This window comes from Rattus rattus, chromosome 10, assembly GCF_011064425.1.
Source record: "Rattus rattus isolate New Zealand chromosome 10, Rrattus_CSIRO_v1, whole genome shotgun sequence".
Classification (NCBI taxonomy): domain Eukaryota; kingdom Metazoa; phylum Chordata; class Mammalia; order Rodentia; family Muridae; genus Rattus; species Rattus rattus.
The window spans coordinates 62,950,717-62,977,963 of NC_046163.1; the positions used below are offsets into that span (position 1 = coordinate 62,950,717).

Sequence of the window (27,247 nt, forward strand, 5' to 3'; positions counted from 1 at the left end):
TTCTCTCTCTGCTCTGATTGTGAATACAATCAGGCCCCTCAAATACCCACAGCCTTGACTCTTCCACATGGTAGACCTTGAATTATGGGCTAAATACACGTGTTTTCCTCTCAGCTGCTTCTGGGCGTGGTATTTTATCACAGTAGCCTAAGCAAAACTAGGAGAGGGCTCCGACTCATGATGGAGCCCAGTGTAGTCTTGAACTCATGATGAGCCCCCTGGCTCAGTCCTTCAGGGGCCGGGCTTATAGGTTCATCCCACCACCCTCCACTCCATCCTGCTTTCTTTCCGGTTTTGTGTGCCTAAGTTGCTATTTTACTTCCTGCTGGCAAGTTTCTAGCTCTTTCTGTGGGATGCCAAGACAGCAAGCCTTTAAGGTTGCCCACTGGAGTTATTCTACAGCTCTCTTCCTGTTCTGCAGCCCTGGGTTCACCTGTCCACCATGATTACTACATAAAGTCCCCAGGCACAGAACAGCCACAAAACGCAGCTATTTGGGCATGACCTCACAAGTCTGTCACTGGCTGTTACAAGCTCTTTCTGAGGGTCTGTGATGGCCCATGGACCCGATCCTATGTTACTTCAAGGGTGCATGTGATCAGTATTCAAAGTATATACGACATCAGCTTTTCCTTTAGTACTAACCCACTCATTAAATATAAAATAGACACAAGTAAATGGCCTTTAAATCTCACTGACAGCGAGATCGAGAACTGCTCAGAGCTTCTGGAGGTCACGGGGTTCTCGGTGTTCGAGGAGAACCTTTCATCCAAGGGGCTGAAGAAGGCAAGCGTTAAGTGAGCAGGGTTCTGGGTGCCACCGCCCATTTGGGGGCTGCCCTGCAGCGCTAGCTCTAGCTACCTCACACAAGGTTCTGTACGGAGATAATGAGGGGTTCACCTGCAGCAACAGCCATGGGGAAATGGACGCCATCTTTACAAGGTGGTAGGGATATGGGCGTAGGGCCAGGGAGGATAAAGGTGACTACTCCGACCACCTGAAGTGGATCCCAGGGTAGAAGGAAAGAATTGACTTCTGCAAATTATCCTCTGACTTCCACGTGTGTATCATGGCGCATGCGCGTGCGCACACGCGCGCACACGCACCAATATTTAATATACTAATATACACATTTATATATTTAAATAAATTAAAATTTAAAATAATAAAAGAAAGTACTTTCCTAAAGCAGAGAAAACACAGGGGCACCTGGGGGCTCCTCTACTTCCTTCAGATGGAAATGTGTCTAGTACTTAACAGGGACCTGCTAAGTTCAAGAGACTGTATTTCTCTGTGCCCGCCCCAGGAAACAGAAGGAAATCTGAAAGCAGATTTTAAAACTAAACAACAAGTATAATCTTTTTTTAATTTTTCTCAAGGTGGGTTGAGCTACCATTCACCACCACTAGGCGGCGCCATATCTCAGGGCCATTTCATTTTGCTCACATTCAGCGAGCCATCATTTCCCCGGGTTAAGCTCAAATCTCATCTTAGAAACCTAGAAGGAGGTGTCTCCCTCTCTAGTGTCACTGTCTGTCCCCAGATTTCGAATCCTTTAGTGGGGAGCATCAACGGCTTTGCTTCCAGAGTGGGATCTTAATACTTTTCACAGAGTTGAGAGGCAGTCTGGGTGCTCCAGAGAGCTAGCTTTAGATCCTGACACTTCAGAGGTTTCTTGGGCTAACGGATCCGTCAAATCTTCATGCTGTCTGGTAAGCAACAGTCTGATCCAGGATCTATGGAACAATTTGTATCTTCGGGGTTTGCTCGTTAAACCCTTTCCAAAGCCTGGGCCGGAGGAGAAAAGTGAATGCCGTCATTCCAGCTTTACTTGGGAGAGTATTTAATTTCCATTGTACGCACCATGTCCAGGGGTAGCAAAACATTCTGGAACATTCTTCTGGCTTACACAGTCGTCCTCTTTTTTTCTCCTCTTTCCCAAAAGAAGGCTAGGGAGATGACGGACATCTGCTGTCTTGGCAAGTGAATGCCAAAATAGAAAAATTACTCCATAATTATAAACAGGGCGATGTGATAATCCCTTCATTCTTCAAGAAACTTAACGGGGGCCTAAACTCGCCAGACCGTATTTCCCTGCTTTCTGTGCTGGCCCCAGGAAACAATGAAACAGAAGGAAATCTGAAAGAGGAGAACCCACAGATCCAAAGAACAGGCTGAAGAATGATTTCAAGCGGTGTCAGTTTTTAAAATGTTTTTTTTTTTTTTTAAAGAGACATCTGTTCTTCCGGAACGCACAGTTCCCATCACTGGCTCAGAAGGTACACAGGGTCTCCCACTTTGATTGTCCCTGGATTTTCCAGAGCAAAATATTGTCCGAAGGTGGGTAACTTTCCATACAGCGCTTGCTCGGAAGGGTCACACAGGCGGTAACTGCAACGGGAAAGGGCGCTGATGAGTCAGAAGGAACGGAAGAGCTTGGACCCCAGGTGGCTTTGCTTTGTCAGGGCTGAAGCAGGTGTCCACCCAGTCAGGCCGGCTATGCCTAGAGCCGGGTTCCAAACAGTTCTAAGGGACCAGCACCCCCTGGCGGATGGCCAGAGAGTGACAGGCCAGTTGGAATCACCAAGGATGGGCAAAAGCTACATCCTCACAGCTTTTCCCTGCAGGGACATTCTCTCTTCCAACATTAAGAAATAGGTACTTGGAGCTGGAGAGACGGCTCGGTGGTTAAGGGCACTGGCTGCTCTTCCAGAGGACTAGGGTTGGGTTCCCGGTATCCGTACCAGGAGGCTCCTAACTGCTTGTAACACTTGGGCCACATCCGCTCTATGTGATCCAATTCCTTCCTCTGGCTCTGCTAGGATTGTACACACATGGCACACAGGCACAGAAGCAGGCAAAACACTCAGGGGCATCAAACAAACAAACAAACATAAGCTTAAATTTTAAGAAAGATTTAAAATAAAAAAAAAAAGGAATCAAATACACATGCCTGAGTCCGTATAATGGGATCCCGTTTGAGTTACCGTTCTCACCAGACATGCCTACAGTTCTCCTTTTCTCTCACAATTCCTCCACGGTGGTGTCACCTGGTCCAAGCTCACCCCTTCCACTGCCTCTCCCTTCCTGGTCCATGATACCCCCAGAGCAGAAGCCCTTGGAGGGTATCATTTGGTTTTACTCCCTTCTCTCCCTCCTGCTGTGCCAATGTTGCTGCCGGCATGGCTGATGTACGTGAGAAGCTGTACTATCAAGTCCTTTAACTTCTTAGCTCTCTTCACTTTTCATTCCCCCACATCAACTTACTGTGGACGCTGTCCTAGGAGTGTCTTTTTTAAGAAAGGTGTTGGCTTTATTTAACTCTGTGAGTATTGCTCTACACATGCATAAATAACCATGTGTGCAGGGGCTGCAGGTGCCTGAGAAAAGGCTCTCCTGAAGCTGGAGTTACAGGCGGTTACGGGTGCCCCAAATGGGTGTTGGGAACTGAACCCTGATCCTCTGCAAGAGCAGCTCGTGCTTTTAACCACTGAGCCATCTCTCCAGCCCCATGCTGCCCTAACTTCATTCTGATCTTATTATTCTTCTACTAGGAAAGCCTGTCTGGCTCCCCAGTTCATAAAGAATAACACTGCAGGGGGCTGGAGAGATGGCTCCGTGGTTAAGAGCCCTGACCGCTCCTCCAGAGGTCCTGAGTTCAATTCCCTGCAATCACAGGGTGGCTCACAACCATCTGTGATGGGAGCCGATGCCCTCTTCTGGTGTGTCTGAAGATAGCAACAGTGAACTCATATACATTAAATAAATAAATAAATAAATAAATAAATAAATCTATCTTAAAAGGAAAAAGGGCGACACTGCAGCTCTCCCACATGGAGTGCAAAGCACTGTACCTGACCCCAGACAGCTTTCTTAAACCCTTCTCTCCTGCTACAGACTGCACCCATGCAACACTCTGCTTTTCATGGCTTGCTGACTCCTGTAACTATCCCTCCTCCCCTTCCCCAAGCAGCAGGAGCCCACCCTTCCCTCTAGGGCTCTGCTCAAATGTCGATGAAGCCCACACCCCCATCAGTTCCTGCTTCTTCATCTCTCCGCTCTCTCCATGGTTTGTCCTACAGGTCCACCCACACATCTGTCTGTTCTACGGGACAGAATGACCTGGGGAAATCCAAGTGTGTCCAGTTCCCTTTATCCACTTACACTCAGTTCTAGGCCTTGTCAGTCACCCTGGTGCACAGGTGCTGACTGGATAAGAGTGTTGGTAAGTGAGACCCTGAAAGACAGTGCGAGCTAGATGCGGTCATCCCAGCACTCAGGAGACGAAAGGAGCGGGGATATCAAGTTCAAGGTCAACCTGGACACAGAGCAAGACCTTGATGGGGGGTGGAGGAGGGATATGCACCTCTGCCAGGCAGAAAACTCAAGAAACCTTGGAGAATTCATATACACAACATGGGATGCCATGGTAAGACCCTGCCCCCAGCGCCTCCCCACCAGGAAAACTTCTTTTACTTTCCCACTTAAACTGACCTCAGCATTATTATTGAAAGTATTAATTTTGTTCTACTTTACCTTTAAAACAACACCTTGTAAAACTTGGTACTACCTACTCTTCAAAACATAAATGTTTGATGAGAACAGGGACTCAAACAAGATCCCAAATGTTTGGGTCATATGGCCGTGAACAAAAGGTATAGCCTAGGCTGTCCTTGAACTATTGACCTTCCTACTTTTGCCTCTTCAGCATCTCTTTCTGGTTGTGCTACCACAACCAACAGAGATCTAAATTTTCTGTTGAGGAAGTCGATTTGGGGCAAGATCTCACGAGGTCCAGGTGGATCAGGGGCTGACTGAAGCTGTGCCGACTGAGAATTCTGATCCTCTCCCACTGGAATAACAGGTCTGTGTGACACTGCCCAGCTTAGGAGGTGCTGGGTATCAGATGGGGGTCCTTTAGCGTGCTAGGCTAGCACTCAAGCCCCTGAGCTATAGCACCAGAATGTATTATATAAATGCGTGAGGTTGTCAAAGAATACATTAAAATAATAATTAATAAAGGAAAAAGAGCTGAGTCTGTCTCCTCTGGAGCCCCCAACCCTCCCCTAGTCTGTAGGATAACAATGTGTCTGCCAGCTTTCATTGCAGCCATTCAAGAAAGGAGTGGATAGATAGATAGGTAGATAGATAGACAGACAGACGGATGGATGAAGAATGAATAGATGGATGGATGGATGGACGGATGGATGGAGGAAGGATGGATGGATGGATGGATGGATAGATGAACACACAGGTAGATGGATGAATGGATGGATAGAAAGATGGATGGATAGATAGATGATGGATGAATAAAGCTGCTAATCTGGGCCATCTCAGCTTGCTTAGTGTTTCCTCATAGCATAGCCTGCAGTGGCCTTGGATCCATGAATCCAGGTATCTCTTCTTACTTGTCTCTCTCTTGGTTGCCTTGTGATGGAAAAGACATTTGAGCATGGGGTAGGAGGAAGACAGCATTCATTTATGGGGCTTGGCTTACTCCCAGGCTCTCTACTGCTGGACTGAGGAGCTTACCTATCTCAGGGAATCCCTGTGCCTCTTGTGTACTTGCATATGCATCGAGCACTTACCAGGATACTCTAAGTCCTTACGAGCCTTAATAGGAATGTGTGACACCCTTGATCCACAGGTGAGTTTCAGAGGCAAAACCTTTGTGGCCAAAATCCCATCTCTAAATGCTAGTCTGGTATTAGAGTCCAGAAGGAAGATTGGGAGTTCAAAGCTATCTTATCCTCTAGCAAGGATGAAACTACTCTTCATATCTACATATTCCTAAGCAACCCTCCTACCCAAGGCCAGTAAGAATCCAGAGATGCAACCAATCACACGTGCACCTTTAGCCTTGGACGGTTACTAAGTATCAGGCAAGAGAAACCAAGTGAGGTCAAGAGCGGCCTCTGGTGGACATGATTAGGTATTGCAAGAGGTGTGTTCCAAACTTTTCCCAAAAGTCTTGTCTGATCTAGTTATCATCTATATCTAACACCTATATCTGTATCTATATCTACCCGTATCAATCTGTTGATATTGATATCTATAGAGATAGAGATATGGATAAATACATATGCAACTTCTGTTATCATTAACAAATTAGATTTTGAGATGTGTCTCATTTTGTAGCTCAGAATGACCTGGGACTGACTCTGTAGACCTGGTTAGCCTCAAAATTGTACCAATCATCCTGCCTCAATCTCCAAATACGGAGACTACTAATAGCCCCATTACTGAGCAATAAATTCCATTTCAAAGAAAAATGTCTATGCATTTCATTTGGGTGCATAGAGAACATGCACTTACTCTGATCAGCAGGAGGCCCTAAGACATGGCATTTACCCTAAGCGGAGGCCTCTGGACTGGACACTGTAGCCCAGGGCACAGCACTAGCCCAGCATGCTTGAGCCTCTGGGTTTCATCCCAACACTGAAAGCAACCATCAACAAACAACTCTCTCTCCAGTCAGACTTCTCCATCCTTACATGACGGTGTGAGCAGAAACATTTCATCATATATCAAAGTGCCGTGCATTAGTGAGGAGCAGGTGTGAATCACACGGCCTTCTGTACTCACGCCAGTGCAAGGTCCCCAGCCAGTCCCCATGTGGAGATCACAGAGCAATGGGCAGCCTTAGATCCACCCCCCACCCCCACTGAGGCCTCACTGTCCATCTCCAAGGCTGGGTTCTGAGCTAAGTATCTTGTGGCAGCTGCCAAAGGGTTGACACACAGACACTGTCACCACTCTGGGTCACCAATAGGGCTGGGTGCCACTGAAAGCAGTTAGCCTCAAGAACAGAAAGTTCTTCCTGTGGTCAGGATCCAGTCACCCATTGAAAGTCATACAAGTTGCTTTATTTCAGCTACTGTAAAGTCCTGTTACAAAAACGAAGCAAACCAAACAAACAAACAAACAAAACAAGTACCAGGGGCTAGAGAAATGGTTCAGCATTTAAGAGCACTGGCTGCTCTTCCCGTGAACCCAGGTTCAATTCCCAGCCTTCCAAGGAAGCTCACAACTGTTTGTAACTGCAGTTCTAGGGGATCCATAACACCAGACATACATTGGGGTGCGCACACACACAGACACATACACACACAGAGACAGACACACACACACACACAGACACACACAGAAACACACACACACACAGACACACACACAGACACATACACACACACAGACACACACACAGACACATACACACACACAGACACACACACATACACACACACACACACACACACACACACATACACGAATGCAGGGAATGCCCGTACACATAAAAATAAATAAATCTTTACAGAAAAAACAAACAAACAAACAAAAAAACCCGCAAACCTCAGGATACTAAGCATGCTAAGACAGAACTCTGTGACAGAGAGCTCACCCATTGTACACAGTGTCCTGGGTTCCAATCCTAGCACTATACAAGAAAAAAGAAAAAAAAAAGACGTCCCACTTTAGTCGTCCTCTAAGAAAGAACAGAGTGATTTCATCCATTCGTTGTACTGTCCCTTGGGCAGACAAGCCTGAGCTTAGCTAACAGAACTAGTCCTTAGCTGGAGGACAATCCTCTGCCCTCTGCCTTGTCTTGCTCCCGCCCACCGTATAGTCAGCAGGCAAGGCCAGGCAGGTGGCTGAGAGGTCAGCAGCCCTGCCCAGCACAGTCAGTGCAAAGCAGCGCCATCTCCCGGGCATCAGAAATACTCAGAGAGGCCGCTGAAGGGCTGTGCCCTCCGCTCATGGTTTATACCCCTGCAGTGGGGCCTCTCCCTGCCGGATTTATGACCACCTGTCCCGGGAAGAGTATAAATCACTATATCTGTGGCACTTTAAGTCTCAGGGAGAGACAGAAGACACCTAGGCCGGCAGCACTGTCTCTCTGGGTATTAGAAGCAATTAGGGCCCGATGGCTGGACTGTAAGAAACCTGCATAAGATCAGGAGGTGAGTAGGGCTCCTGTGATTACCCCCACGCTGCCCCTTCCTGTCCTTTCTCTATGTTTTGGGTCCATTACTCTTTCTACAAATATAGCCTCCTAAGGGAGGGACTCTGACAGTACAAAGAAACAACCCCAAAACCCAGAGCCCTTTAAGGAGGAGATGGGACTGCAATCACATGAGCCTTTCAAAGCCAGAGAGAAAGGAAGTCTGGGATCCGGCAGTGTGTGAGGGAGAGATTAAGAGACACAAAGGTGACAACCAGCTCCCAGGTCTTTTGTCTGCCTTACGCGTAGACTCATCTAAGTTTTCCCCATCTCTTATTTTATGAGGATCAGAGACATGTCTACTGATACAAGCCTATACCGTCCAAGGTACCTGGGAGGCTGAGACAGGAGAATCACAAGTTGAAGGCTTACCAAGTTCAAAACCAACCTGGATGTCTTAGGGAAACCCTGCCTCAAAACAAAAGTAATGGCTGCTTAAGCACACCCGCTGCTCTGGTGTAGAGTCCGGGTACAGTTCCCTGCTTCCACGAGGTCTACAACTAGACTTCCAGGGGATCTGACACCTGCTTCTGGCCTATGTGTGGATTATACACATACGACCTGCTCAGATGCGTGTAAACACCCATACATAGAAGAAGAAGAAGAAGAAGAAGAAGAAGAAGAAGAAGAAGAAGAAGAAGAAGAAGAAGAAGAAGAAGAAGAAGAAGAAGAAGAAGAAGAAGAAGAAGAAGAAGAAGAGGAAGAAGAAGAGGAAGAGGAGGAGGAAGAAGAAGAAGAAGAAGAGGAAGAAGAAGAAGAAGAAGAAGAAGAAGAAGAAGAAGAAGAAGAAGAAGAAGAAGAAGAAGAGGAAGAGGAAGAGGAAGAGGAGGAGGAAGAGGAGGAGGAGGAGGAGGAGAAAAGATGGCAGGGGACGTGGTAGAACAGCTTACCAAGCATTCACAAGGTCCTAGATTCAATCCCTAGAACGTAAAAGCAGAACAGATGGAGGTCCTGGCCTAAGGACTTGCTGACAGTAACAGCATTGCAATGGTTGGTCTCTTTCCATTGCTCGGCCTGGCTTTTTCTTTGCTATATCTCCTCCATGGAAAATAAAAAGACTGGATTCTCCACTGTTCTGATGTTAACAGACAAAAGTAAGGGCTGTAGTGGCTCACCATTGCTGTCCCAAAGCCTGTTCCTCATGGGGTATTTTACCTTACATAGTGACATTTCCCACAGTGCCTTATGGGAGCCCCATCCCACCCCAACCCCCACTATTCTCTGGAGATACCGTCCAAGATCTCCAGTGGGAACAGCAAATTATAGGCAGTATGGAACCTTGGACGTAATGTCTTTTTTCTATTCATACCAACTACCTAATGGCCAGGACTCCCCAAAGCTCCCATTCTGCGTGTGTGTGCTGTTTCCACTGTTCCCCTTTATAAATAATAATAAACATGGTGAATATTATTAAACATGGCTCCTCCGACACCCAGACCCCCAGACGAGACCCCACGCGCCTGGTTCTACCTCTTCAGTGTTTCCAGAGGCTCCTTTTTGTCCATGATGCCAGTGTCCGGATCCACCGTTGTTAAAAGGCACCTGGACACACACACAAAGTATTGCAAGGGGGACAAAGCAGAGAGGCCCTGGCCACGCCCCGTGCCTGTGGTCACGCCCATGCCCATGGCCATGGCCCCGCCCCGGCCCCGCCTCCACCCCGCCCCGCCTCCACCCCCAGGACAGGAAAAAGCCTTACCGGGTGCAAGGCATCACCCGTTTCAGTTCCACGTCTCCAATGAGAACCTCGTTCCAAGAATCCTAGAAAGTAAAGAACAGATTCCCAGGAGCTCTTTGGGGGTACTCATCTGCGCAGGAACTTGTGGGGAGTCATACCTAATGATGTCATTGCTTCAGCGGTACTGGGGGGCTTCACTTCAGTCCAGAGGGGACCAGCGGACACCACACACCTGTTAGTTCCCTGTCTTCCTAAGCATTGTCTGTCCATCTCCTCTTTGAAAGCTTATCCACACACAACACCCTAGGTTGGACCCCTCGTTCTGAGCAGGATCAGAACTTCTAAACCAGTCTTGATACATAACAAGTTTGTTTCAGCACAACCAGGGCTATTACACAGGGAAACCCTGTTTAAAGCAAGCAAACGAAAAGTCTATTGCAGAAGACCAGCATTCAGTTCCCAGGACCCACGTCAGCCACTTCACAACCACCATAATGGCAGATCTAGGGAATCAGAGGCTCTCTTGTGGCCTCCAGAGGCACCTGCACTCACATGCATATGCCCCCACCACCACATACGTAATTAAAAATAAATCTTTTTATTTAAAAGAAGATTGTCAGGTATGGTGGTACATGCCTTTGACCCCAGCAATCAGGAAGCAGCAAGAGGTGGATCTGTCTAAGTCTGAGACCATCCTGGTCTATATAGCAAGTTCCAGGCCAGTCAGTTTTATATAGTATGACTCTTCTCTTTAAAAAAAAAAAGTTATAAAAAAGAAAATTAAGGTAAAAATCCCACCATCTGGAAAGTGCCCTGCTTCCCTAAGCAGCAAAGGGAAGAAGGAGGAGAAAGCTGTTACTACTGACTTCACACCAGGCCAGAAGAGTCCAAGGGAGCCTACGTCAGGGCACACTGGCTGGGCAATGTCTCCAAACAGGATGGGCTCAGTGCAGAAAGGTCCGGACAGAGCCCACTCTGGCCTACGGCTGCATATCACCGCAGGCCAATGTACAGTTTATAGCGCTCTTATGCAAAGTACAGGCTAGGAAAATGAACTATGACATAACTTGAGAGCTGGAAACAGGGTATGGACTTCTTTATTATTATTATTATTATTATTATTATTATTGATGAATTAATAATACGAGGATGAATTAAAACTCATTCATTTATTACTATTGTATGGGTATGTAAAGGGTGTGAGGGGTGTCATGGTGAGTGCTAAGTCTCATGAGCTCAGCCCACTCACAGACTTACTATGGACATTTTGAGAGAAGGAAGACTATTGAGCAAGGCAATCACATCGTAAGAGCTCCACAGGGGTCCTGGGAACTTGTCCCTTGCCTCTCTAGGGTTTGAGAGGGAACATTTTGTGGTCCAGATGTGATGATGTGTCAAACTCTGACCTAGAAGGTAGCCAAGAACTGAGAATCACAAGGCAAGCGCGCCGACTGGGCTGGGAGGGGCAGAGCAGAGGGAGGAGCCAGGAGCAAACTTCCGGTGCCAAGTTCAGTGAAGAGTGTTGTGCCCCAGGCAGATGCTGGAAAGTGAAAGGGGCTCTGGGTAAGAGAGGAGCCTGAGGGCAGCCTGGGAGCATGCGTCTTCTTTATCAGCAGAACTGAGCCCTTCAGAGGGAGTCCTGTGTTGCGGTAAATTCTCCAACCAAATAAGCCCGTGCAAAGAAAACACAACACAATTAACATGAACACAAGCTGCGCGCCTAGATTGGGCAGATCTACCACTACACTACTCTATTCCCCAGCTATAAGATCCCTAATAACATACGGTTTCTCCAGGCCACATGTTTCTGCTCCATTTTCCTTCCTCCCCCTCCTCTCCATCCCCCTCCCCCTCCTCCACTTCCTCCTCCGTTGTCCCCTTCCCTCTTCTCTCTCTCCTCCCAACTTTTCAGTTCCACCTTCCCTTCTGCTGCCCAATCACTGGCTCTAGCCTTTATTTTACAAGTTAAAATGGGAAGAAGGTCCGGGTGAAGTCACCAGAGTACAAGATTCACTTCTCATCAGAGCAGCCCCTCTTGGGGAAGTGTAATTAGCATCAAAATACAAACAGCACAGGGCAGCCCACAGTCCTGGGCTATATGTATCTCAGGAGTGACAGGTGGAACACTGCAGGATTGGTGCAGAGTGTTGAGAATTGGAGGGGGGAGGGGGAGGGAGAGAGAGGGGGATAGAGAAAGAGAGAGAGAGATGGCTTCCTAGAGGCACAGCAGGCACAGAAGATGTTGCCTTTTGTCACGCTGATCAATGATTGACACAAGCCTGGACAAATGGCCCATTGTCACAAAGGAACACAAGCAATGCAAAGTCATTGTATAAGGATACATGCAGTTCACCCACTGTGCAGACACTCTGCCGTCATCAGAGGAATGCTGTTGCAAGACGTTTGATCACACTGTCAACCTCGAGACTGTTGTTCACTGGAAAAACCTGTTTCTTGTTGTGGTGTAGCTCAGCCTTAGCACACACGCACATTTAATACCTCTGACTCGAATACACATGCCCTTAGCACGCATCTTTCATTCCAAACAATGAAGGTAAAGTGAGTTTGTAGAAGAAAGCACCCGTGTTTGAAAGTGATCTTCATGACAGAGTCAGGGTCAATTGTGTGACAGGCAAAGCCATGAAAGAGGAATATTTGACAGAAGAGTATATACCCCACTCTCAAGAGAACAGAGAGAAAAGGGGAGGCCACTTAAGAGAGAGCAGCATGGAGAGAGGAAGCAGTTTTACTGGGATAGTTTTACAGAGAGAGGTTGAAGAGAAAGGGAGCCAGAGAAAGAGAAGGAGCTAGAAGATTAGAACGGATTAGTTTGAGGCCAAGCAAAGCAAAAAGTCAGAAGCCAAGAGAGAAACCAGATTAGATCAGTCAGCTCGCAGAGCGGTTTGAGCCAGAGCACTTGAGTTGAATCAGCCAGCCAGAGATCAGAAAGAACCAGGAAGGGGTGAGAGTGTTCAGCAGTCAGTCTCAGAGGCTGAAAATATTCTAGGCCTAGATTTGATTGTACAGAGAGGCTAGACACTTCCAGGACTAGGTGTAGGCTGGCAGACTGAGGTTTTAAGCCTCTGAGATGACAATTTTATCAGGTGAATAAAAGTTACCTTTACAGAACACACATGTTTGAACCAGAGAGTAGGCAAGGAATATGTTATATAAGACATCAGAGGTGAGCGAGCAAGATGGCTCACTGGTAAAGACACTTGCCAACCAAATCTGAAGACGTAAATCCAATCCCTAGGGCCCACATGGCTGCGGGAGAGAGCCAATGTCCACAAGTTGTCCTTTGGCCTCCACATATGCACAGAACATGTACACACGCTAATTAATTAGTTAATTAATTAAAAGTACCAAGGGTATATTTGTGGGAATGGAATTCCTAGATTGTTCTTTTCCCATCATTCCTTGTTCATCTCCCACAGCAAAGCCAAGAGACAGAATTAGCTTCCCCAGTATATGGGGTTAGAATTCAATCACTTGGCAGAGGTCAGGGCCTCTGTCTAGTCTCCTCTGTGTTTCCCTTTCTATACACATACAAAAGGTATGGCCACAAGTAAACTCCTATTTGCAGGCTGACTCCTCCGCTGGGTACCCATACCAGCCTCACTCACTGAGCCCCCAATGCCAGAGGGCATTTTCCATTCACAACCACTTTTTTGCCTGAGAAATCTTTATGTGACTCCCCAAGCATCCAGTTATACAAAATAGGTACGATTTCCAAACATTTGTTGATAACAAGTCGTAAAAACTATCTTTAAAACAATTCTTCAGGGCATTTGCCATTAGGTCATTTGCCAAAGACTAAAGTGAAGTCTGTATGCTAACGCCATGAATGTGTTTGTGTGACAAAATAGAAACCCAAAGAAATTCTTACTGGCTCTGTGCTGAAGCAGAGGTAGAAAGACATTACCTTCTTTTCCAGTTATGAAACCACGACGCTGTGCAGAAACTCTGTTATGCACAATAAAACCCACCCCAATTCATAACAAACAAAAGTTTCAAATCTGCTTGTGTAGTGTGGCATGACGACGGTACGCTCAAAGTGCACATGTCTGTGTTCAGAACCGAGGCTGTGGTGAAGTCACGTGATACACTGTGGGCAGGTACTGCCAGAAACACATCAGATTCACTGTGTGGTTGTGAGTTGTTCCACGTTCATTCCTGTACCGGCTATTTTTCTATCTCTATTGCTGTAATAAAACACTGCAACCTAGCAAAAGAGAAACCATTGATGTGGGCTATGCCAGAAGTTAGAGTCTGGGCTGGCAGAGCGAAACCATGGCAGTGGGAACAGAGCCCTGAGATCTCACGTCTTGAACCACAAGTACAAGCAGACAGGGCTAACTGGAATGTCACTAAGTCATAGGTCCCAAACTCCACAATCAGTGACACCAACTGGAGACCAGCTATTCAAATGCCCGAGTCCACAGAGGACATCTCATTGAAGCCATCCCTGGCACTGTCCCACATTCTTCATGAGCCTCACATGCAGCTCTGTTGTGACCAGCATCTGCCTTCATGACAGATCAGGCAGAGTCAAAGTCAACACCCAAAGGTCATCACAAAGGTAAGTCAGCTACTAGGGCCACACGGGACACTAGAAACCAGTATCATAGATCTCTTCGTTGAGGCACAAGGTGGGACACCTAAAAGCCAGAGGAAGGTGGCCCTGGAAGTATTAGGGTGTAGGTTGATGTCATCATGCAGGTGAAGGCAGGTACAGGGTAGAACGAGGCCTGTCATTGGATGAGAAGGAAGGATGGGCGGGAGAAAAGTTTTAGAGAGGCAGAGGAGACCAGAGCGAGGAGGAGGGCTGAGAGAACATGGCGGCGGATGTTAAGATTCCTCTCTGCACATATTACTTAAGGGATGGATGAGTACAGGATTTTGTGTTGTCTAGATGGGCAAATTGTATTTTACCAGTTGGATCAGAGGATATTGTGTGGATGTATTGTGGATTGAGAATTTAACACATAAATCTGATCGTTGGGTTACAGTTTGTTGAGTCTTGATTTCCCTGGGTAGTTGGGAGTTTATAATTTAACTACTAGGGGGCGGTTGCCGGGAGTGTGGGCAGAGTCCGTGGCAGGGAGCCACAGTAGGCCAGCCACTGCCGGACTTCTAGAACCATGATTTTACCAAGTGGCTAGAACCAGAGAGTTCACGGCTAGCAGAGAGCCACCAGGAGAGATACTAATCTGAGGTAAATTAGCCCTAGTGCCAATGGCCCATTGGAGCCGGAACTAGCGACCGACTGCCAGGGTATGCGTGGGAATCGGTCCCGCCCCTTTTTTATTTTCACCACGACATTAGGGAATGGCACCATCAAGCTGAGAAGTGTTCCACCCCTTACCAGCCGCCATGCTAAAAATGCTGATCTTTCTTCCTCAAAGGAGTCACCAGCTAGGCAGAAACTGGGTGGGGTAGCAAGACGAAACAAGCATTTTGTTTGTCCCCTGAATGAATGACACAGTCCACACAGTCCGTGCTGAGTACATGTAGCTCAACGGTCAGTCTGCCTACTCAGGACTCTTCCTGTAAGTCATAGACCTCACAGAGCAGCACCTTTGGTGCGTCTTCCATACACAAGCCTTCACCTTCATAGGCACTCAGCAAGCCTACCATAGAGCCATTCTGCAGCATAGAGACAAACAACTCCTGGCAATAGTCTAGCCCAATACCAATAACTGTTATGCTTCTTGTTGTTATTCTGAGAAAGGGTCTTACATAGTTCAGGCTGACCCTGAACTCTTTACGTAGCTCAGGCTGGCTTTGAACTCCTAATCCTCCTGCCTCTACCGCCATTGCTTTGATTACTGTTATGAGCCTCCTGGGAATAACAATTTCATCTTTCACAAAATAAAAAGAAAGAGGCTATTCGGGCCAGACGTTACCTCGGCATAGACGCCACATCCTGAGATGACGATGTTAGGCCTGAAGTTCGCTGCTTTCACTTTTCTCTCCAGCCTAGAGTTGAGGTCTTCCAAGGACGCCTCAGAGAGCACCAAGAATGGACTTGCATCTGCGTAGGCCACCTGACAAGGGAACAGACACTGGATACAATGTGGCCCAGGAATGCCTCATCCCGGGTATCATGGGTCTGGTCCCTGAAAATTCAGCCTCCACACCCCAACCCACACACATTGTTACAACTATTTTCCCAGTTCTTTTCAATTCAAATCTCAACTGTCCTTACAGAACTGCGTGACATAAGGGGTTCCAGAGAATGGCAGTTAGGAGCACTGGTTACTCTTGCAGAGACCCAGGGTTCAATTCCCAGCACCCACGTTGACAGCATACAACCATTTGTGACTCCTTTCTAGAGGATCCGATGCCCTTTTCTGGCCTTCATAGGCACTGCACATGTGTGGCACACAGACATTCGGGCAAAACACGCAACGCTATAAAATTGTGTTTTATTTTATGCATGACCTCCGAGTTCTACATCACTACACATCTTCCCTTAAAGACATCACTTTGGCTGGAGGGATGGCTCAGCTGGGTCCTGAGTTCAATTCCCAGCAACCACGTAGTGGCTCACAACCATCTGTAATGGGATCTGATGCCTTCTTCTGGTGTGTCTGAAGACAGCTATGATGTACGGTGCACTCATATACATGAATTAAATAAATAAATCTTTTTAAAAAAACTGAGTCACTCAGTTTGGGGGTGGGGAGGGCTGGAGAAGCAGCTCAGAGGTTGAGGGCACTGGCTGCTCTTCCAGAGGTCCTGAGTTCAATGTCTCACTATTTTGAGAAAATGTTCACTGGTTCTATAGGTGTACCTGTCTCTATGCAACCTCCAACTTAATATGAAGTATAAATGTCGCCCCTCATTTTTTTAACATTAAAGTTGTTGGGGGTGTTACTTCCCTACATCATGAGTCTCTGAAGCCCCATGTCTCAAAGAACCAGCCGGACCGTGTGAAGCCTGGGGCTCCCCACACCTGCTCTGTGGCAGGTGCCCCTTCAATATGGGTGCACCCTACACATTGTAAGAAAGCTAAAACATTTGGACTACACTGTTACAGAACTGATTGAAATGATATCCCTACAGAATAAATAGTGTCGGATCCCTACAGGCACCAGAATGCTTACACAAACAGGAAAAGTAGATACCCCCAGGGAGTGCAATGCTCCCCAAAATCAAGAAACAGGAACCCCATTCATACTTATCCGGGTAGGAAGGAGTTTATTCCCAAGAGACACTTGGCAGTGCTCTCTTTGGCTATGAGATACAATGGATTCCAAGAAATCAGAATATTCCCAGAAATCTTAGTCAAGGAGAGAGGGGGGGGGAGCACTGGCGCCATGAGGCTATGGTGTCAGCCAGGGGGCAGGGCCTGCCTCCCCGTTTCTGACGGCTTTTAGGGGAGACTGGAGCCTAGATAAGGGGGTGGTAGGCAGGCCTTCCTGCTCTGAGTGTCTTGGCCCTCTATTTAGAAGCCTGGTTCCAGAGCCCTATCAGGGCCCAGGTTGAGAGCACAAGTGCTTTCTTTCTGCCTGTTGCTTGGAGTCCCTGGAACCTGGAGGTTGCGGTGAAAACCACAGCCTATCAGGGATGTATCACATGTGGGGAAACCCACAATAACTTTTCTCCGCTCTCAGACCAAGCCCCTCACCAGCCTTTTTACCTGGTCCGTGGGCCGGAATGAAGCCCTCATTTTCTGAGAACTCCTGGGGCGCATGTGGGGCTCGAAGTGCACCAGGCGACAGCGCTGCGTCTTCAAAAAGCCGTTGATCCACTGAGCAGCATCCTCTCCACAATCCCTGCCCTGCACTTCCAGGCCATGCACTCTGCAATGGGGACAGGGCAACAGGGCGGGACAATTTGGAGACTCTGAGTACTGTCACACTATGCCTGAATGGGTCAGAAAGCGGCACCGGTCCAACGGTGATGCAGCTTGGCATTCCTTCACCACCGGATGACTTTACTTTCAGGTCGGCCCTGCCTCGCAGCATCTGTACAAACCCCAGTGACGTTGAGAGTACTGTTGGAAGACTTGCTTTGCCCACTTATTTGTTTTCAAGACAGGGGTTCCTTTATGTAGCCCTGGCTGTCCTGGAACTCGCTCTGTAGAGCAGGCTGGTCTCGAACTCAGAGATCCACCTGCCTCTTCTCCCAAGTGCTGGAATTAAAGGCTTAAGCCACCATGCAACGGAAGCAAACCTGTGACTCCTTACCCAGAAGGCCTGTGCAGGGGGTGAAGGGAGGTAACAGATTTGAGAATCTCCAGAAGGACGTGAGCAGGGTGGGAGACAGCGTGTGGGGAGCTGGTTCTGTTGGTATGAGCATGAGAACCCAAGTACCCAGAGCCTGTTGGGGATTGGGTCTTTTGTTTTGTCTTAATTTGGCTCCCAAAATCACACGGGAATCTATGTGTCCAGATGCTGAGGGTTCCTGTTCCCAGTTGGTTTTAGATTGATCAATAAAGAGCCAGCAGCCAATGGCTGGGCAGTGTTTAGGATTCCTGGGCAGAGGGGAAGAGGAATTCTGCCGGGAGAGGGGTGTAGGACAGACCATGCACCATGAAGGAGCAGAAAAGTCAGACTTAAGAGACCACTGATGTAAGAATCCGGGAAAGTGGCCCCAGGGGCCAAACCCCACTGGGTCTGGAGTAGTAGAGATGAAATGCGGATTTTTAAAAGGTGATAAGTTAGAAATATCGGAGGGGAAAGTGGGTTAGCCATGTGGAGTTAGGGAGAAGCCCAGTGGGTGAGCTAGTAAGGCATATTAAAAATAATGCGCTCTCTCTCTCTCTCTCTCTCTCTCTCTCTCTCTCTCTGTGTGTGTGTGTGTGTGTGTGTGTGTGTGTGTGTGTCTTTCATTCGAGAATCCAGAGAACTCTGGTAGGTGGCAAGAAGTGCAATCACCTGCTGGGAGCTCAGAATCAGTCACCCAAGAGCCTCAAGTAAGGAATTGTTAATTGTTATAGGAAGACACAGCTAATTGTCGTGGAAAGAGACAGAGATAGAGAGACAGACAGACAGACACAGAGAGTCAGAGAGGGACAGAAACAGAGAGAAACAGAGACAGGATGGGAGAGACAGGCAGAGAGACACAGAGACAGAAAGAAGTTTTAGCAGTAGTGGGGTTTGAACCCAGGACTTTGTGCATGCTAAGCAAACCCTCTAGCACTGACCCACACTCCATTCCTTTTTCTGTCTTTTCATTTTTTTTTTTCAGGTGGGGTCCACTGAGTTGCCTAGGCTGCCTTTGAACTTATGATGCTCCTGCCTCAGCCTCCCTCCTGCTGGGATTACAGACCTGACTGAGATGGATTCATGGGTGTTTATTTGTTTGTTTGTTTGTTTCATTGGTTTTTTTTGTTTGTTTTTTGTTTTGTTTTGTTTTGTTTTTTGAGACAGGGTTTCTCTGTGTAGTGCTGGCTGTTTTGGAACTCAATTTAAACCAGGCTGGCCTTGAACTTACAGAGATCTGCCTGCCTCTGCCTCCCGAGTGCTGGGGCTTAAGGTATGCACCACCACACCCAACTCATGTTCATATAAATTAAAAATACAGAAACACTATCAAAAATATAATTAAGCCAAATCATTTCCCCACAATGGGAAAAAGGAAATGCTAGCTTCAATTTCTCAGCTGCTAAGTCAGGCCCCAGAGCACCTCCCTTCCCGCAGCCCACCAGCGTCAGGGCTCGGGAGGTGGACTCGTGTGCCAACAGCTCGAGCAACGCCATATTTCCTGCAGTGGAACACAGGACACCTCTTCAGTTACCACTGTTCTTTTCCACTTTGCAACTTCCCTGCTTCGAGCTGAATATCATTTAATATGGCATTGTTACCAGAGCCCTTTGTAAGGCAGCCCTGGAGCAGATTACAGGACTTCCCCCTTCTAGGACACCATTCCTACATGCTCCCAGTTTGTTCTGGATTCTTTGGTGGGATTATTATTTTTCTCTTAGGGTCATGCTCTAAGTGCTTTGGCCCCCATTGCTTTCTGCATAGAACTTTATTTAATTGGCTCATTTATGTTTGAGTTGGGGTTCAAGCCCAGAGCTTCAAGCATGCTAGTCTAGTGCTCTACCACTACACCCCCTCTTCAGCTTGCTACATTGGGCTTTTGTGTCCCTTGTTCCCACACCGGCTTTTGAAGCCACGTCTCTCCTCTCATGACGCAGAGGACTGGATGCTGAGGGGGTCCTGTGCAATCAATGGCTGTTAACAGTGTGCTTTCTGGAGCCTCTCTGTTGTTCACACATCCTCAGAATTGCAAGAGCATATGCACAATCTGGATTTTAATATAAATATGTGTTCATACGTGTTTCTATAGGACATGGAAGTAACACAGGGTCTGTGCATGGAAAGAAAGCACAAAAATGGGGTGCAAATAGCTCATGTTTTCTGCTTTATTTAGAGTCTAGATTTAACTATATATCTATCTACCTACCTACTTATCTATTATGTAAAGCCAGCGTTTCATGTAGCCCAGGCTAGCCTCAAATTCAACATGTAGCCAAGGATGACCCGAAACTTCAGATCTTCCTGCCCCTACCTCTTCAGCACTGGAATTAAGGGAATGTACCATCATGCCTGGATTATGTGGTATTGGAGAGTAAATCCAGGGCTTCCTGTATGGTATAGTAGGCAAGTACTGGACCAACTGAGGTGAATTCACAGACCTACCTATCTATACATACGTGATATGAAGTACTGAGATAATTATTTGAGGGGAAGAAAGGACCAGCGAATGGGTACAGGACAAGGGAATATGGGGCTAATATGAGCAAGGTACAGTATGTGTGTGTGTGCTTGCATGCGTGTGTGTGTGTGCACACGTGTGTGTGTGTGTGTGTGTGTGTAAATGGCATAATGAAACCCATCTATTATATCATAAACTAAATGAAATTTTAAACAACTAAAGGCTAAAGTGAGGGACAGTGCAAGCCTATCTGGCCCACAGGCCAGAGGCCTGCTCTGCTCACCTGCACTGGAGGAGTGGGTTTGTGGCAGGCGGTGTGATAGGCAGCAGCAGGTCCTTTGTGTAGGCTGCACTGAGTGTCAAGGCGTCGTCCTCACAGGTCAGAGAAATCTGGACCAATCGAGGTTCCTGCCGGGCAGTGACCATGTTCCCCTCTTCATTGACCACGAGCCAAAACCTGACATGGACAAAACACGGACTCCATGGAAACCAGCACAGGCAGCCTCAGCCTGCACCGGAGCCACAGTTACCCAGCTCTCCTCTCCCCATGAGCTTAGAGAGAGGGCTGGGGGAGGGGGAAGGGTGGGGGAGGGAGAGAGTATGTTGTCCTCAGCATTGCCTTGGCAATGAGCAAGACTGGGGCCTGACACCGTCTGTTCATTTTGAAGGCGTCAATAACCAATCAAGAATCAATGTGTAACAGATGGAATGTTTGCCAGGACTTGATCATATTCATTAAACAAGGCCCAAGAAGATGTGAAAATCCCACTTCACAGATGGCCAGAGGGTCACGGGGAAGCTGTGAGCTCTCCGGGGCAGAAAAGTGAGGAGTTTGCAGCCATAGAGTTCAGCTGAGCAACCGGTGGCTGCCTTTGTTTACTTTTAAATTTTAGGCGTGGGTGTTTGCCTTCCCCCTTGTATGCGCACCACATGCATGCAGTGCCTGTAAAGACCAGAAGAGGGCGTGCTGGCAACAAAAGACCCCATTCACCCACAAGAGCGTCAAGCGCTCTTAACTGCTGAGCGGGCTCTCCAGCCCCACCCATCGGATGTTTAAACACCGGGTGTTGTGGATTCTGGAGTTTGCTGAAAAGGTCTGGTGTCTCTCTACAGTACTGTCCTAGCCCACTCTTCTCCATGTTTAGAGATGCTCACTCCTCAGGGAAACGTAACTGGAGACGGAAGAGCAACGGATAGAACCATTTGCAGAGGAAGTGCGATGCATCCCCTCTCCGCTGCCAGGGGAGCGAAGATTCAGGGCAGAAGCCACGGAGCAGTGCTGCTCCCTGTCTTGCTCGTTCTAGTTGGCTCTGCCTCCGTTCTTAAACAACGCAGGACCACCAGCCCAGAGGGTGGGCCGTTCTACGTCAATCTTTAATCAAGAAAATGCCCAACAGACTTTTCTCTAGGCAATCTAGAGAGGCTTGTTCTCAGCTGAGGTTCCTCTTCCCAGACAAGTCTAAATTGTGTTGAACCAAAAAAGAAAAAAAAAAAAAAAAAAGAATCAGGATACCCCATTTATTGTCTTATGCCTCTAAATAAGTGGGCATTGGTATAATTGTAACTAAATGCTTTGTGAAAAGCTAGTATTCTGACCTAATGTGTCAGCCAAGGCAGAGAGACACACTCATTATGGCCCGTACGCAGGCCTTCGTTCTCTTGATCCCCAGCCTGGAGCACTAATCAGAGCCCTTGAGTGATCTCAGTCACGTGGCCTCTGTCAGTCAGTCTTGCCAGTGTATTCGTCAGTCTTGCCAGTGTTTTCCTCTGGATGCTGGAGTCTAAAACTTGTACTGTTGCCTTGCTTCAAATAAAGTTACCCACTGCTTTGGCAAGCCCTGATTTAAAAAAAAAAAAAAAATGGAGAAGGAGCCAAGAACTCAGGAAAGGCCCAACCCAGACACCGACCACCAATAACATCCCCCACACATGAGCGAGTCATGCCCTCAGCGCGCTCAGTGTTGCGCAACCTTCGCCACCGGTTCCAAAACCTTTCCTCTTTCCAAACAGAAACTCTGCACCCCGTAGACAAGAACTCACCACGCCCACCCGCTCCAGCCCCAGAACCTCTCTCCTGTTTCTGTATATGAATTTGGAGTCGAGCGGTTGGAGCTGAAATCCTTTACAACTAACTAGTCCTTCTGTCCTGCTCAGTTAGATTAGTGTTGTGTTTCCGTTGTCTGCCTGTGCTCCTTGCCGAGGCTGGATGATATTCCAATGTTTGTATAAACCACATTTTACTTAATCTCCTCACCCCTTCACGGACACTTGGGTCATCTCCACTTCTTACTGGCTGCTGCGCACGGTCGTTTCAATGTTGCAAAAGTATTCCTTAGATTTAAACCCCTGTCCCGTTTTCAACTCTTTCTGGTAAACACATCAGAACATGCCAGCCTTTAAGCCTGGTGTTTTTGCCCAACTCTCTAGAATGTTCTTACTTGCCTGGAAAGGGCTTGGCCGTTTTCTAGTTTTCAGTGTAAGCAAATGACTTTTCTTTTTCTTTTTTGTTAAATTCTCCCTGAGTCCCCCCTAGACAGCCTCTGGGACCGTCTTCTCTGTTCTCTGGCCCTTGTCATGTTCCCCAGTGAAGCAGTTCCTCATTTTTTTTTTGTTTGATTGTTTGCATTTGCTGTTGTTTATCTATCTATCTTTCTATTTATTTATTGCTTACGTTCCCTGGAAGCTTGTGATGAAAGTGAAGAATTCGCCACCACAGCTGTGGTGCAGTTCAGAACATGTTTTCTGAATCCAATGGTAGTAAAATGTCAACAGGCTTTGCCTCTGAGGCTGACAGGAGCCACCTAGAGACGAGAGGCTAGTGTACGCGAGGCCCCACTGCACAAAGCAGAGAATAGTTAGGGTTCCTGAGTGCCTGAGGCAGGGATGAGCAGCTGACCTTTGAACTTCGTGGGGAACTGCTGTGTCTTGGTGAAAGGATCATTGGTGTATTTTCAAGTGGGGGGGAGGGGGGCAGGGAGTCTGGCAATCAGCCCCGGAGCCGTGTGTCAGCCACCTCCAGCCTCTAATGATCTTTGGTTCTTGAGACAGGAAGGATTGCAAAACACAGGTGATGGGGGACAGGGGGTTGTCATACGACAAGGTCCGTCCTGAAAGGAAAATCCCACCAGTCCGTAACTGCCCATCAACCTTATGTAAAAGCCGCCCGTAAATCAGCTATGAGACAAGAAGTGCTTTGGAGCAAGGATCTCCATTTCTCCTTCTTGAACCGCTCCATCAGCATAGCCACTGGACTGGCCTGGTAGGGGGCGAAGTGCTCGTGTTAGCATTAGAGAGCTGAGACCGGAAGGTCACAGCCTCTGTTAGCCTGTGCCCTTTGCTGAAGGAGAGGCCCTGAGGATCCTGAAAGACAGCTTTCCAGTGGTGCCGGGAGCTGGTGAGAGGCAGAGCTGCTGACCCTTTGCTGAAGCCCAGATGATACGGGTCACTCCTCAGCTGGACTCTTAATCGCTGTTTACAAGTCCGAGGTTCAGCCCTGCGCAGAACCTGTATCTGCCAAGAGCCTTGGGGAAATAACACCCACAGATGACTTTCTTAAGCTGCAAGAACGTGTTCAACTACCGCACTAACAGTGGTGAGCAGTGCCTAGGATCCGAGATCTATTGTCTTTCTCTAAATTTAAGACTATCGCTAAGAGTACAGTAACCAAGGGGCAATCCCTTCCGGGTCCCTGGGTGGAGGGAGACAAGTTTCTGCTTGCGAATTGGCCGACCTGAGAAATGCCTCCTCTACACCACAAGACTTGAAACCTGCACGGGAGGATGGACAGAAAGAGGTCCATCTCCAGGAAGCGGGGAAACTGGGAAACTTCGGAATTCCAGTTCCCGGAGTTGGCTGGCGGAGGGTGAGGATCCCTTTTTCCCGTTTCTCACCACTCCTTCTCCAGCTCCGGACCCCTAGTCTGGGAAAGAAGGGACCTGGGAGCGGACCCCGCTGACCTCCCCGCACCCACACAGCCTAGGTCAGCGTGGTGATGGCTCGGCGTTCCGCATACCTGTCGCGCAGGTGGCCGCAGCGCAGCCCCATGGCAGTGCACTCCGCCTCGGTCACCGACACCCCCTTGCAGGACTTGATCGGGTAGATCCAGAGTTGTGCCACCGTTCCCACTTGCTGCAGCCGCCGGCGCCGCCGGGGACGCGCGCGACGCCAGGCCACGGTCGCCAGCGTCACCGCGGCCAGTGCCAGCGCGGCGACACCGACCCAGGTGGACCCTGGCTGCCGGGACACCCGGGTCGCAGAGAAGCCGAGGAGGGCCAGCGCCCAGGTGCGGGCACTCATGGCTGGAGCGGGCGGGGGAGCGCTGGTACACCTCGGGCGCCAACTGGACCAAGAGCTACTGTGGCCGGCGGCTGGGGCCTGGACCTCAGCCCAAAGGCCAGCAACTCCTGACCCTTCCCCTCCAATCCAAGCAGAGCATCTTCACTCGGCCTAGGCGGGAGGTGGTGGCTCAGCTGTCACTATTCTCACCCTTTGTCCCTACTTCCTGCTGCCCCCTCCTTCGTTCCTCCCTCCTTCCATCCCTCCCTCCCTGGCTGGCCCTCCCCCACGTTCAGTCGGTGCAGAACAGCTTATTTACATGTTTGTAGGTTGTTTATTTGACCTAAGACACACAACGTTTGCAGAACATGGCGTGATTTTGAAATTAGAAACCAGGCTGCGGGCAGCCGCCCCTCTGGAGACTGTGGGGAGCAGTTTGGCAGCAGCCAGGGAGCTTCCAGTCAGCTGGGATCTGAAGTGAAAAGATCTGACCAAGCCCAGAGGATCTACAGGGGCCGATCCAGGCCTGCTGCTATCCGCAGAGGCTCAAGTGTGGACTAGTATTTAGACAAGCTCCCCACTCCCACCCACCCCAACCCCCTTCCCGGGCATCCTAATGTGGACTGGCACTGCCAGGGATCTCTTCCAATGCCACCATATCTTGAACAACAAAGAAGGCCAACAAGGTACCTTGGTCGCCTTAGGCACCCATTCGATGTATCAAGTGGCTAAAATGTCAAGTCTTTATTTAAGACTGTTCCAACAAGGAGAACCGTATTTCTCTAGTATGATAAGGCAGAGAGATTGGACTTGGTACTAAAACAAGGGCTGGGGATTTTACAGCCAAGGGGCAGAGGGTAGGGGGTGGCTGAACACGGCTGCAACAGTCAAGGCAGAAATAAAGCCATTTTGCTGAAGAGAAGTTTGTGCCCCTTCCCTCAGGCCATCACGCTCGCTATTAAAACAGTGGACCGAGAAACTGGAATATCCCAATTCTGCCCCACTCCAAGTCTCAGGGTGAGAGAAGGAAAAGCCTGGGAGCCTAGTGTCAGCTGGAGGGAGAGCGTCTCCCAGAGAGAGATTCCACACAGTTCTGACAGGACCGGACTGCCTTTCAGGAGACTGCAGCTGACACACTGGAGGGCCTGTGATGGGTAGGATCACACTTTGACCAGAACGGGTCCTGCTGCATCCTGAAGCAGAGAGGGACAGTCCCCCAAACTCCATGTTTACGTGATACTGGGGTGAAAATGCAAAAATGAGGTATCAGAGGGCAGCTGAGGCTGGGTAATGTGTGGCGGCCCAGTTGGACACCCTGTAAGGGTGCCCCGGAGAGGTCACTGTATGAAGAGTGGGGGAAGCGGAATGCTAGCACACACGGGTCTCAGCTAGCTGGGCGTCTCACTTCCGTGGGTTTGGACATGAAATGTCACCCTCTAGCTGGCATGTCCCCAGTCGGTGGCACTATGTGGGGAGGCTGAAGTAAGTTCTGAGGTGTAGGCTGGCTGTGGAGGAGGAAGTCTCCTGAAGGCTTGATGCACCCGGCCCCTTCCTGCTGCGCCTCCCACAGATGAGGCTCCGCCCACTGCAGCAGAGTGGCAACCATAGCCAGAGCCCTTTGAAACCGTGGAACAGATGAATCCTCCCTCCTTCAAGGTGTTCTCTTGGGGATTTTTAGCGGTGCCACAGGAGAGCCCGGTGCTCTACGCTCTCTACAGAAAGCCATCTTGATGGCGCCAAGAGCCGGAGTGTGTTCATCACGCTTCCTACTTCTCTTTGGAAACGTAAAGAGGAAATGGCTCGAAATTTAATTGTTGACTTTAAACTGAGTGTGACCGTTTAAAAAAATTATCATTTCTAAAATTGACTTAGGATACAGCTTCGCAGACCACGTTTACATCACAGCCTCCTGGAGGCGAGGGGCCCAGAACCCAGAGAAGGAGAAGGTACAAAAGAGGTCCCCCGTTGATTATAAGATGACTCTTGAAGTCATCAACGATAATGCCTTAGACCAGAGGTTCTCCACCTCCATAATAATACTGCCACCCTTTAATAGAGTCCCTCATGTGGTGGCAACCATGATTTTATGGTTATAAAATTATTTTCATTGCTACTCCATACCTGTAAGATCGCTACTGTTAGGAACTGTAAATATCTGATATGCAGGATATCTGATATATGACCCCTGTGGAAGGATCGTTGAGAACCATTGGCTTAGACAGTCATGTGCACACAGTTCGAGGTGCCCTCCACACACCAGTGACCAGGTAAGGCTTGGGACCCAGGGAAGACTCACGATGATGATTTTATAAAGAAAGAGCAATGTCACGGAGGAAGTAGGAGAGATTCCCACTTACTAATGACGAAGGAACCACACCGCTGTAAGCAAGCCGTTACTTGTTACCTTAGTGGGTGCTTCTACTGTCACAGCAAGCTATGAAAAATAGACATGAGCCTTGAAAACTGTGCTCATGGCTTCCCCTTGTCTCTTCCGAAGGTTCCATTCTTTTAAATTCATTTAAACTTTAAATTGTAGAATTGGAAGGATTCACAGCTACAGATAAACTCTACCTGTCTTAATAGAATCGGAACGAAATATAAAGACACAAAATCTATGA

The 27,247-nt window shown here is 48.4% G+C and overlaps 1 protein-coding gene across 1 annotated transcript; it reads right to left on the minus strand.

The window, feature by feature from the left end:
• Positions 1-1,359: 1,359 nt before the first annotated feature.
• Positions 1,360-24,708, minus strand: Mtarc1 (mitochondrial amidoxime reducing component 1). Its single transcript, XM_032915072.1, has 7 exons — positions 24,367-24,708; positions 20,638-20,811; positions 17,329-17,491; positions 15,590-15,730; positions 9,702-9,763; positions 9,473-9,544; positions 1,360-2,391 (listed from the first exon to the last, which is right to left on the minus strand). The coding sequence occupies exons 1-7, from the start codon at positions 24,648-24,650 to the stop codon at positions 2,265-2,267; spliced, it is 1,023 nt and encodes a 340-aa protein (XP_032770963.1). The 5' UTR covers positions 24,651-24,708; the 3' UTR covers positions 1,360-2,264.
• Positions 24,709-27,247: the final 2,539 nt, after the last annotated feature.

Bases quoted from the DNA above. Each gene is read 5' to 3' on its own strand.
- Mtarc1 (XM_032915072.1), bottom strand. From the start codon at position 24,650: ATGAGTGCCCGCACCTGGGCGCTGGCCCTCCTCGGCTTCTCTGCGACC. The intron at 9,545-9,701 runs GTAAGGCTTTTT...GTGTGTGTCCAG, and splicing joins CGGGTGATGCCTTGCACCCG to GTGCCTTTTAACAACGGTGG. The intron at 2,392-9,472 runs GTAGAACCAGGC...TTCCCGTTGCAG, and splicing joins CCTCTGGAAACACTGAAGAG to TTACCGCCTGTGTGACCCTT.